This window comes from Erythrolamprus reginae, chromosome 2 (genome assembly GCF_031021105.1).
Source record: "Erythrolamprus reginae isolate rEryReg1 chromosome 2, rEryReg1.hap1, whole genome shotgun sequence".
NCBI lineage: Eukaryota > Metazoa > Chordata > Lepidosauria > Squamata > Dipsadidae > Erythrolamprus > Erythrolamprus reginae.
This window is the reverse complement of record NC_091951.1, coordinates 117,336,532-117,349,920: the sequence shown is the minus strand read 5'-3', so window position 1 is coordinate 117,349,920 and position 13,389 is coordinate 117,336,532. Positions and strand designations below refer to the sequence as shown.

At 38.4% G+C, this 13,389-nt stretch overlaps 1 protein-coding gene across 3 annotated transcripts in view; it reads left to right on the top strand.

Moving 5' to 3' along the window:
* Positions 1-13,389, top strand: part of FNIP1 (folliculin interacting protein 1) — a 133,885-nt gene that overhangs the window by 100,228 nt on the left and 20,268 nt on the right. For all 3 annotated transcript variants that reach the window (XR_011558026.1, XM_070739277.1, XM_070739278.1), the window contains one exon: positions 10,895-11,041. Coding sequence is in view for 2 of the 3 variants with exons in the window: in XM_070739277.1 (XP_070595378.1) it covers positions 10,895-11,041 (147 nt within the window). In the remaining variant the exon portion in view is untranslated. The remainder of the gene's footprint in view (positions 1-10,894; positions 11,042-13,389) is intronic.

The window sequence follows — 13,389 nt, the reverse complement described above, 5'->3', positions numbered from 1 at the left end:
AGCAACGGAAGGGAAAACATTTCAAAAAGGAAAAACAAAATCTATACTCTGTATTGTATAGAGATATTTGTTGACTACCTCTTTAAGCACATGACATGATTATGTAATTGGCTGGGCGGGAGGAAAATAGAGAAGTGCTGGGCAAGTAATGTGTCCAGAGTTCTGAAATAAAATAAATATTCTACAGTAGCTAAGCCGGGTGCATAGAAACCAAAATATTATAGAGATGAAACTACCTGTGAGTGATTTTACTACTTAACTAATCATGTTAATGTGTAGAAGAGCTGGCGTTGTCAGAGTGATGATCTAATTCGGAATTTTGGAGTTCTGCAAACTGAACGGTTTATCAAGTTATTTATATTAGCAGTAGAGTAGCTAATTCACTTTCCAATCTTTTTTCCCCTAAAGAGTTGTCATGCCATGGCATACAACATTTTCTTGTTTGTTTAAAAAAACCCTATTAAGCTTGTTCCAGGAGTTAAACCAAGGGTGGAATGCTATCTGTTCGGGCTGGTTTGCCAGAACCAGTAATAAAAATGCTACTGATTCACCCAAACTAGTAGTAAAAAAATGCTTTAAAAAGTTTTTTAAAAATGCTCCAACCATTGCACCGCACAGCTGATCATCAGAGTTTTTTATAAAAAACTTTTAAAGCATTTTTTTCTACCAGATTGTGCAAATAGATAGCAACAAATGGTAACAAAAAGTAAGAAAAAGGTTATGATGATCAGCTGTGCCACGCAATCGTCAGAATCTTTTTTTTTAACTTCCTGCTCGCTGCTTCCAGACACTTGTCCTGTGCACCCACCCCTGCCCTATATAAGTTCCCTTCGCCACACGGCCAACTACTTCCTTTGCCCACTCAGTTCAGCGCCTCACCTGACTCTGGTTCCTGCTTGTTGCAGGGGTCATTTTATGTTAAGTCCAGCTGCTTTTGCATTGTTTGTGAGTCAGTTGTGTAGCTTTTGTGTTATTTTGTGTAAAGTGTGATAGTTGGGTTTTTTAACCTGGTCACATGACCACTGAACCATAGCCACCCAGTCACATGACCACTGAGCCACGTCCACTCAGTCATATGACCACCAAGCCACGCCCTCTCTAACCAGTAGGGAAAAATTTTGAATTTCACCATTGACTTAAACTAGTATTTGTCCTGTTTCCACATGATGGGGAAGTAACACGGATGTTTTCATCAAATGCACAGTGGAGTGCTATGCAAAGGACCAAAGTGGTTGCCAGTGACTGTACACCTGCAAGTTGCCCAACCCTTTATTAGCAAATAAACCAGAAGATAATGATGCCCATTCTTGTACGTGTATAGATGTTCTTATACAGGTCGTCCACAATTTATGACAACAATTGAGCCCAAAATCTGTTGTTAAATAAGATTTTTTGTCTCCATTTTACGACTTTTCTTGCCCCTGTTGTTAAGTGAACCACTGTAGTTGATACATTAGTAACTCATTTATTAAGTGAATCTGGCTTCCCCATTGACTTTGCTGGTCAGGAGGTTGCAAAAACAGGATCATGTGACCTTGGGACCCAGCAATGGTCACAAATATGAACCAGTTGCCAAGCCTCAGAATTTTGATCACATGACCCTGTGGAGGCTGCAATGGTCATTAGTGTGAAAAATGGTCATAAGTCACGCTTTTCAGTGCCATTGTAACTTTGAATGGTCAATAAAGAACTGTTGTAAGTTGAGAACTACCTGTACGAGTGTAAGAACGCTTCAAAATAAGCATTTTTGCACTTTTCTTTAGACAAACGTATATGCATAGAGGGTGGAGGAATGTTATTTGTAGAAACTGTAGGTTTTTCATAAATTCAGCAAGAGCGTCTTATAAACTTATTTCTACTTACCACAAGTTACATAATAGCTTGAACAATGTTACAATAAGAACTAGGATGCCAAGAGTTCTAATAAAAGGAATCCTGTTTTTACTGCTGTCATAACATTGCATCATTCTTACTTTTCTGTTCTTCACTGATTGCATATATATTTTAAACAGACTCTGCCTCCAAATTTTTGTCTTGTTTATTTGAGTATGTTGGCAAAGGGAAGGAGCTGTCAGCTGGTGTGAGTCTGCCTTCCTTTCAAAAGAAGCTGGTTTTTTAAGGAAACCAGCCTTATATAAAGACCAGTTTTATTTTTAGTATATGAATGTTTCTATCAGGTTTGAGGCAAATTGGTGGGTGGAGATGATTCATTGGAATTGCTGACAAGAAACTGAAAAAGGTTGGTTAGCACCAAAGTGTTTCAAATGCTAAAGAAACAGCAAAGAAACTTTTGTCATCGAAACATAACAGGGAGGGAACAAGTTTCAGAATTTAAATCAGTCACTGAGAGGCCCATGAAAGATGAGTTCATCCAGGCTTTAAGCAACCAGCACCCAAGAGACCATACGATAAGTTTGCTGGCATGTGTGTTCAGTGGCTATGACATTTTTAAATAATAACCATATGGGGAGAGGAAAATGTGCAGAAAAAGGAAGAAACATTACAAATGGGAAACATATCGTCAGCTTTGAAAGCCAGTGTGCACAATGTTTTAAAACACACCCCACTATTCTCTTGAGAATCTTTACACTAAAAAACAAATTGTGCATTGTGACCTCTTTTTACAAAGTGTCCGTGCACTTTTCATTACCCAAAAAAGAAAGAAAAATAAATATTTTCCTGTGCATACTTCAACATATTATGAATTTAATTTTTCCTTTCCAGAGTAAATTTTTCAGCTTTTGGGTTAAGATCAGAACAAGTGGAAAAAATAAGCACAAAACAAATCAGGCTATCAACAGTACTTTGGCTTTTCCAAGTTCAAAATGGTTGGGCTTCATTAAACAGGCATGTTTTGACTCTTGTATTATCTGTGGGGAATCTGCAAAGTTGGTAGATCTCCATCACAGAAAATTTAAGGGCAGCGATGAAATCTACTTACCTTTCCTACCAGTTTGGAGGTGCACGCTTCACGCGCTTTGTCACCCCTGCTCCGTTCGCATGCGTGCTTTTTCACTCTCTGCGCATGCACAGAAGGCTTTGTGCATGTGCAGGGGGTTAAAAAAAGAAAGTGGGGGTGTCCAGGCGGGTGGGCGGAGAGTAGCGCTGCCACTGCTAACAATTCTCCAGATCAACAGCGCCCACTGCTACTGGTACGCCCAAACATGTACGAACCAGTAGCATTTGTGAGTCCTCAGAGACGGACAGCATATAAATCTAATAAATAAATAAATTTCACCCCTGCTTAAAAGGGTATTCTAAAAGGGACATAAATAGAGTTTCTTCCTCCAAAACCTGGTTTGCCTAAGTACCTAATTTAGGTGTGTTTCCATCTTTTATAAATTATTGCCTAAAATAGCCTTCCCTTTGTATATTTGTTTTATGACTGCAAGTTGCAGAATTTTCAACTAATTAGATACCAAGTTGGAGATAAGTAAATTAGTATGACGAGAACTGCGTGATATCTCTTTCTATTCAATTTGAATGTGGTCAAATTTAAAGTAATGCTCCCCAACCTTGTCCCTTTCTTGCTAAATGATTTAACTGTTGTTATCCCGGGCCCTAAATATTCCTGACCACAATATCTGGGATGATGGAAATTATCTCCCACTACATCCAGAAGAGTCTGAGTTGTGATGCTGAGTTAAAGCCACAATTTTTGACAAATCCAGAGTAGAAATGCAAATGCCCGGCTACAACCCCGTTCCCATTTCCTTCATAATGAGGAGATTTTCTTCTATCAATTGTGGGAAAGGTCGGGAGTACCGGAGCTTTTAAGCAGAGCACAGACATAAACTCTGAGCTTTATCTTCTGAGGGGATTTTCTCTATTAAAAAACAGCTCAGTTGGATTGTGAATATCCATACTATACCGCAGTCTGTGTGGTGCAATATACACAGCGAGCAGTGTGACAAGCATGTGGCCTTGTTTCCAAACATTGTGCTCTGTGAATGGATGCCTCCACCCTGCCCCTTTTAATTTTACAATAATTATAATTATCACAATAGTGGAAGCAGGGGCAAAACAGCTTCTGACTGTTGTAAAACAGATGTAGTCTTGAGGAACCAAAAGAAGAAACTCCAAGGGCCTTGACTTTGCTTTCCACTAATCAACTCCTGGACAAGTGACCTCACTTACTAGACTCTGTAGAATCATCATCTAACCCCCCAAAACTTTACCCTTAGACCATACTATGCCTGGTATGTTTGTGTGTATGTTTTTTGCTTTTTAATAAGGTTTTTTTTAGTGATTTTAAATTATTAGATTTGTTATACAGTACATTGTTTTATTGTTGTTGTGAGCCGCCCCAACTCTACGGAGAGGGGCAGCATACAAATCTAAATAATAATAATAATAATAATAATAATAATAATAATAATAATAATAATAATAATAATCCACTGTTGACCTCTCCTGATTCCTAAGAGCGTGCATAAGTGCACCGGCGTGTCTTCTGTCCCCTGTCTTAATGTTTCTCTCTTGCTAGTACAGTATAATGTATATATATGTTTTTTATGTTGGAATGGTGCCATCCTAGTCTCCCTTAATTTTAAAATTTCAGCAAAAACCCGAATTTGATTGTTATATATTTGTATACCACCAATACGGACTTGACAAAAACAAATAAATATTTTATTTTATTTATTTATTTATTTATTTATTTATTTTGTCCAATACACAATGAGGGTTTTAGTGGGTAAATATCTATATACACATAATAAAATACATGATGAAGGTTATAGAGGAGATACTCATAGTAAAATATATCTATGAAAGAATAGAAAAGAATAGATAGTAAAAGAACATTTCAATGAAAGAATAGAAGAAGAGATATAGGAATAGAAGAAAGGTATAGGAGATATAGGAGAGTAATAAGACAGGGGATGGAAGGCACTCTAGTGCACTTGTACTCACCCCCGCATTGACTACAGGTTGACTTAGACTTGTAGATATATGTGTATTTCTACAATTAGCCTGTGTCCTTTTATCCCAGTTCCTCTTCTTCGGTGTGCATAGCTTCCTTTTTCCAGCCCTGTCCCCACCTCACCCACTCTTTTTTCTGCGTAGTGGCCACGTTGGCTTGATTAGGCCTTCCTCAGAAAAAGAGGCAAAGAGATTTCCCAGAGACTCTTTAAGATGCAAATGTGAGGAGGAAAGAATTGAAACAGTCTGTGACGTGCTTTGGGCCTTACATAATCCCTGGCTGTGCCCTGTGATGCTTCTTTGAGGAGGGAAGGAATAGTGCTTATCCTGAGAGAGAGAGAACCAGGGAGAAATGCAAGGCAGGCTGTCCAGCCGCCCTTGGCCAGTTAATCCTCTGCCTAGTGTTTTGTGCAAATTACTTCTATATCTGGCACGGAGGGTTCCCTTCGCTGCAGTCACATGCCTGCTGGCGGCCGGCCAGTGGAATCTGATCTCTCTGAGGAAACACTATCAGTTGCAGATGCAGCCACAGTTACCAGAATAGTAAATAAGGAGTCACAAGACTAGAGCTAGCCTTTCAACGAAAACAAATCGTTTAATATCTCTGGCTTAAAACAGAAACTCTTGCTTCCTCCTCCTGTTTCCCTCCCGCCCTTGAAGTACCTATGGACTGTTCAGAGGTAGCTTTCTGAAAGCTTGCGTGAGGTGGGTGGGGGTTGGATATGCTGAAATGGGGCCCAGGAGGCCGGTTTGAAAACGTTGAATTCCACCTCAGCTTTGCAAAATGGGGTATTGTTTTTTTTCTTATGCAAGTTACATCTTCCGCTTCAACCATTTCTTTGATTTTTTTGTTTTGGTGGTGGTGGGAATTCTGATGGCTGGATGGCAGATCGGGGTGGCAGTCAAGGAAAGCCACCGCACGAATCCCAGTGACCGATAAGGTCCCACAGAGTTGGCCTTCTCCGGGTCCTGTCGACTAAACAATGTCGTTTGGCGGGCCCCAGGGGAAGAGCCTTCTCTATGGCGGCCCCGGCCCTCTGGAACCAACTCCCCCCTGGAGATTAGAACTGCCCCCACCCTCCCTGTCTTTCGTAAACTACTCAAGACTCATTTATACCGCCAGGCATGGGGGAGTTGAGATAGCCCTTCCCCCTAGGCCATTACAAGTTATGCATGGTATGTTTGTGTGTATGTTTGGTTTTATAATAGGGGTTTTAGTTGTTTTTTATTATTGGATTGTACATGTTGTTTTTATTATTGTTGTTAGCCGCCCCGAGTCTACGGAGAGGGGTGGCATACAAATCCAATAAATAATAATAATAATAATAATTATTATTATTATTTATTATTATTATTATTAATGAAAGTCACTGTAGTTTTCTTCCAGTTTTTATGTTTAACTGTGAGTCTACATCAGTGTCTCCCAATCTTGGCCTCAGGCAGATATGTGAACTTCAACTACCAGAATTCTCCAATTCTGAATCTTTGGTAACAAAACAGCAAGCAATACTGTGCATCATAGGAAAAAAAATACTACACAGTAGCTTTCTATGCAGGTAATCCTCGACTTACAGCCACAAGTCTTCACTATTGCTAAGTGAAGCAAGTGTTAAACAGTTGCCCTATTTTATGACCTTTCTTACCTTTTGTGACCCTTCTTACCACAGTTGTTAAGTGAATTGTTGCCGTTGTTAAAGTTAGTAATACAGTTGTTATATGAATCTGGCTTCCACATTGATGTTTGCTTGTCAGAAAGTTGCAAAATGCTGAGGACTTTGAACCCAGGATACTAAAACTTTCATAAATATGAGTCATTTGCCAAGCATCTGAATTCTCATCATATGACTGTAGGAATGTTGCAACAGTCCCAAGTGTAAAACATAAGTCACTTTTTTTCAGTGCCATTTTAACTTCAAACAGTCACTAAGTGAACAGTTGTAAGTTGAGGACTACCTATGGAGGACACCTTCTAATAATAAACAGTTTCTTTATGTCTTTCAAACTTTCATAATCTCCAGGACCTTTTAGAGATGCTAATATTAATTTCCTTTTACAGGGGCTTAGTTTGAATCACATTGATATTGTTAATACAGGTAATCCTCAACTTAAAACCAGAATTGAACCCAAAATTTATGTTGCTAAGTGAGACATTTGTTAAGTGAGTTTTGTCCCTTTTCTTGTCACAGTTGTTAAGGGAATCGTTTCAGTTGTTAAGTTAGTAACACGGTTACTAACTTAACACAGTTGTTAAGTGAATTTGGCTTAGCAATTGATTTTGCTTGTCAGAAAGGTCACAAAAGGTGATCGATCACATGATCCCAGGACACTACTACCATTGTGAATGTGAGGCATCAGCATCCTGAATTTTGATTACACGATCATGGAGACGCTGCAATGGTTGTAAGTGTGAAAAATGGTCGTAAATCACTTTTTTTCAGTGATGTAACTTTGAACTGCATGAACTGTTGTAAGTCAAGGACTACCTGAACTTAAGCTGATCAGTTTTGCTAGGCTTTGTTATAGTCTCTTTTCTCGGTGAGAAATCCTTAGGTACATGATAGCAAGCCTATGGCCCGTGGGCCACAAATGGCACATGGAGCCATATCAATGGGTGGGCACATGAGCTCAGGCCTGGCATGAAGGCATGTACCAGCCAGCTGGTGTTTGGGCCTTCTGGGCCCACTGGGAGTCAGAAAACAGACTCTTTTCAGCCTCCGGAGGAGATGGGGAAGGCACGTGTTTTGCTCTCCCCAAGATTCAGAGCCTTTCTAGGATCCTGGGAAGGGTGAAAATGGCCCTTCCCACCCTCCAATCACTGGAAACCCTCCAGAGGTGGGAAATATTCCATTTGCTGACTTCCGGTTGAGCTGGAAGTTCCATTTTTTTTGCTCTCTCTAGGCTTCAGAGGTTGAAGAAGTTGGAAAACATGCTATTTCTGTCCTCCGGAGGACCTCTGGGTGGATGGGTGGGGAAGGCCATTTTCACCTTCTCCAGACTCCTAGAAAGGCTCTGAAGCCTGGGGAGAGCAAAAAAACAGGCCTTCCGGTTCAATCAGAAGTCAGCAAATGGAAGGACCTCCAGGGGCAGTGGGGAAAGCTGTTTTCACCTTCCCCAGGCTCCTAGAAAGGCCTGGAGCTTGGGAGAGCAGAAAAATTGGGCCTTCCGGAACCAAAAAAGGTTCTCCATCGCTGCCTTCGGTTGTCATTTGAGAAATTCCAGGTTGGATAGTATAGAGTTCATGGAACCCACATACACTGTTTCAGAAATCAGTAAGGATGATGGAAAGCAGCATTAGTATTTGACATGGGACCTTCAAACAGGCCACTGTGGCAATTTCTAAACTGCATGAAGTGATATCCAGAAAAATGAAGTAAATAAAGCTTGAGAGATTGTGTGATTTTAAAAGTATAGAACAATAATGATGCTAATAATATTCCATTCTTGGAGTTCTTTTTTTTCTTCTTGAGTTTGTAGATTTTCAAACAATATTCTCTTGTCTGCAGAATAAGTGATTTTCTATCCTTCTATGTAATGCTTTCATTTTACATGAATTTATTAAACACAGTAAAATCAATAAAATATTGATTTTATTAATCAATAAAAAACAAAAGTTTTTTATTGATTTATTTACACAATTCTCTCTAAATATAGGAAGGAAATACTGTACATAAGGTGAACAGGAAAAGAGTAAGCAGTTAGATTAATGATAAGTAAATTATTTTAATAAAAGTAGAGTAACTTTCCTTTAGCTTAGTGCTCTGCAGCTATGTTGGACTTCAACTATGTTAGTGTGTTTCCAACTATCAAGGCCATGAAAAACAAGTTGGAATATAATATTGATAAACATCGCAACAATGATGAATGTTATGATAATGATGATAAAATATTGAAGGCACATCTAAACTTGTCTGTAGCTTTTAGATTTACTAACAGCATTTGGTAAATTGTATTTGTTTACTGCCTAAATAAGACACAACAATAGACAAAAACTTGTTATGTTGAATCAATAACTACAGAGTAATACAGTACACAGAAAATCTCTATCAAGTCACTTAGAGCTAGTAGTAGTTTAGCAGGACTGTTTGTTCAAGATGATGAATCACACTATTATAAAGATATTTAGAATTTCTCCAGTGTTACTTATTCTTTGTTTTTCAATCCCAAATCTCAGAACTTGTTGAAACTCAGCTTTACAATTTCTGTTGTTCATTTTGTGAATGAAAAACTCTACTCACTTGTGTATTTACATAACTGCATATTTATCCAACTTTATGTAGTCAAGCTAGGACTGGATTCTCCAATAATTGAATTGGGATGTCTACCATGAACTGTATTTTGTTTTAAATCTACACGTTTTTATAACTTTTTTTCTCTTTTCTCATACTCTACATACTTGTATCTTTCTATTTGCATGCCATTGTTTCATTTAGTTTACATAGGGATTGTCCCTTGTTTGAAAAACCTTGTCCTGTGTCTTCTTTGAAGAACCATGCTCCATATATTGAATAAGCTGAAATCTTCTAGAAGAAACGTATTTTCCTTTCTCGCTTCCTTTGAAATCCCATTTGATCTATTTTTCATATGTGACCACTTACATAAATACTCAGCATCAAGACAAAAATTATCGCTTCATAGTCACATTATATAGGAAGTCATATTAAATACTATTAATAATATATGTGTACTTGTGCTCGTACGTGGTTAATTGATCAATGTAGTTAAAATGTTCATGCTTTATATTTAATGTGGTTATAGACGATTAGGAAAGGGGCATGCAAATCTAATAAATTATTATTTTTATCATCATCATCATCATCATCATCATATTTAACACATTTTAATTTACCTCATTTAGATTCTTGAAAAGGAAGATGTTCTACAGTAAATGGTTATAAGTTGCTTAGGTCTGAAGAGAGCTCTTAAAAGGCTTATACAGTGATACCTCGTCTTACGAACTTAATTGGTTCCGGGATGAGGTTTGTAAAGTGAAAACTCACCCCTTTTGCCAGCCGAAGCGCCCGTTTTTGCGCTGCTGGGATTCCCCTGATTCTATGGAAAACCCCACCTCCGGACTTCCGTGCTTTTGTGATGCTGCAAAAACGGGTGCTTCGCTGGCAATGGAAGTCCGGAGGTGGGGTTTCTCAGTGAAGGGAGCCTTAGCGAAATTGCAGCATCGCAAAAACACAGAAGTCCTCGAAACCCCACCTCATGATGCTGTGACTTCACTGAGGCTCCCCTTGCTGGGAAACCCCACCTCCGGACTTCCGTTGCCAGAGAAGCGCCTGTTTTTGCGCTGCTGGGATTCTCCTGCAGCATCGCAAAACACGGAAGTCCAGAGGTGGTGTTTCCCATGGAGAGGAGCCTCAGGGCAATCCCAGCAGCTCAAAAACGGGCACTTCGCTGGCAACAGAAGTCCAGAGGTGGGGCATCCCAGTGGCGGTGGCTTTGGTTTGTAAGGTGAAAATAGTTTGGAAGAAAAGGCAAAAAAGTCTTAAACCCCGGGTTTGTATCTCGAAAAGTTTGTATTATGAGGGGTTTGTAAGACGAGGTATCTGTACTGTAAAAAAGGAAAAAATGTAATATAAATTACTTTGAAGTAATGCTATCTGGTCATCATTCAACTAAATATAAGTGGCAAGTTGAAAGACATGGATAAGGAGATGGAATGAGTAGAGAAGGGAAAGATGAGAAGTTCAGCCTTTGACACATACTGAGCTTGAGCTGACAATGAGGCATCCAGACAGAAATATCAGAGAAGCACTTGGAGATATAAAGTTGGCTAGAAGATGCAGTTCTGAGGTTGAATGGGGTGCTTTAGTATCCTCAGTATGTAGGAGATGTTGAAAGCAGGGAGGCAAGGCTTCTCAGGATAGGGGACAGTTTGTTTGCCCCCATACAAAATGCCTCTTTGAACCATGTGATGTAATATTTATGTTGGTAAACTTAAAATTGTCTCTTTTTTGCCATTTAGAACAACAATTTGCAATCTCTATACTATGCCACGAATTACAGAACCAGTTTGGCTCACTATGATGTCGGGGATGCTAGAGAAGAACCAATTCTGCCATCACTTTATGAAGGAATTTACTTTCCTAATGGAACAAGCCTCCAGGAACCAGTAAAGCATTCCTATATTATCTTTTTTCTTTTCTTTTTAAATCTTGTAGCAGTTTATTAAGGATCACATGCATGACAATGTCATTTCCCCCATAAAAATGCTTCAAGCCCATAAAAGATGCTATCTATCAGGATTTATAAATGTGCCCTTAAATAACAGTGAAAGATATTGTGTTTCCTCCAAATAAGACCCTGTCTTATATTGTTTTTGAACCTGAAATAAGTGCTTGGCCTTATTGCCGTGCACTCAAAATCCCGTTTGGGCTTATTATCAGAGGATGTCTTATTTTGGGAAAAACAGAGTAGAAACCTAAAAGAAAATTATCTCAATTGATAACTAATTTCAATTTTCTCTTTGAAGCCAAATTTAAACTGCTGGATTAACATTTTAAATCTTTATTAAGTGTAGCATAAATTTCAATTCCAAACCAAAAATTACCATTAAAGCAACAAAAAATTAAACAGAATACATTTGCTTAATATTGATACTACTATATAACCCTGATAGCCAATAATAACTTAAACCACAACTTGTAGATTTTTTAAAAAAAATTCAGGTGCTTTAAGTCACGGTTCAATTCTGTTTCTAAAATAAAAAGTTAATGTTGCTATAAAAGATTTTAGCCAATGAGAACCTCGTGTCTGACTGAAAGAATACAAATTTGCATAAATAGGAAGGAAAACTTAAGATGAATTGCCAAACCATATAATCTCCAAAGTGCTCAGTAACCAGATGCTGGAAAGCTACCAGCTGCCCAATATCATATGTTAACTACATTTTCTTAGGGGGGTGGGAGGGAAGGAATGTAGAATTGCCCTTGGGAATGGTGAAGACAAGCAGGTTTTTTATAAAAAAAAATCAGCATGAGAAAGAGGAAACCACAAGAAAAGAAATGAAAATAAACTATGCTATGATTTTAACATAGCTAAATAAAAGCTATGATTTTGTTTGATGTAAGATGGGACATAGAGAAAATCTATCTTGATAGACTTTCGAGATTTTGTTATTTTACCCTCCAACAATAAAGAAGATTCCTGAAATTCCTGCCTTCTATGTTTCTTGAATTTGCCTTATTCAAAGGGCAGACAGTTGAACTGATGCAATTCCATGGTATATTGTATCCAGATTTCAAAGCTTCTTTATGAATACTATTTATTTACTTATTAATTGAATTTTAAAGCAGCCTAAATTCCTGACAACTCTTAAGTGGCTTACTGATAGAAAATTAAGATCAAGAAACAAAAAGACAACTGGCCAGGGACAAAACCAAGAAATAAAACAGCAAAACAGGAGCAGCTATGGCACAGCTAGTTAAGACACCAACTAGAGGGGAGAATATTCTAGATTTAGTTTTTACAAATGGGAATTGGGTTTCAGAGGTCAAGGTGGGAGAAAATTTAGGTTGCAGTGACCATCTATGTTTGTGGTTTGATGTAAAAACTGATTGTGAGCAATCCTATACTGCAACCAAAGTATTGGATTTCAGAAAAACAAATTTTAATGCAATGGGGGAATATTTAAATAATGAATTAAAGGGGAGGGATAAAATGGCAGGAGCGAGCACCCAGTGGACTGTATTAAAAAAGGCCATCTTAAAAGCCACAAGACTTTATGTAAAGCAAGTAATTAAAGGTAAAAGGAAGAAGAAACCGCTATGGTTTAGCAATGATGTAAGGGCTATAGTCAATGGAAAAAAAAGGCTGCCTATAGGAGGTATAAAGAGTCTGGAAGTATAGCTTATAGAGAGGTGTATAAAATGAGACAGAAGGAGGCGAAACAGATAATATATGCTGCTAAAGCCTCAAAAGAGGAAGAAATAGCAAAATCTGTAAAGAAGGGGGATAAAACCTTCTTCAGATATATTAGCGATAGGAAGAAGAAAAACTGCAGCATCACAAAGCTTAGTACCGGGAATAATACATGCATTGATGGGAATAAGGAGATCGCTGACCATTTCAATAGCTACTTCTGTTCAGTTTTCTCAAAAGACACCTTACAAAATAATACTATAGAGGGATATAGCATTGCTTCCAGCTGTACGGATTCAGCTCCAGTGATCTTAGAAGCCGATGTCTTAGAAGAACTTGAAAGATTAAAGATAAATAAGGCAATGGGTCCAGATGGCATCCACCCCAGAGTTCTTAAAGAACTCAGATCTGTCATTGCTACCCCCCTGACTGATTTGTTTAACCAGTCCCTGTTAACAGGAGATGTTCCTGAGGATTGGAGAATGGCCAGTGTTGTGCCTATCCACAAGAAGGGCAGTAGAGAAGAAGCTGGTAACTACAGGCCAGTTAGCTTGACATCAGTTGTAGTTAAAATGATGGAGACTCTACTCAAAAAGAGGA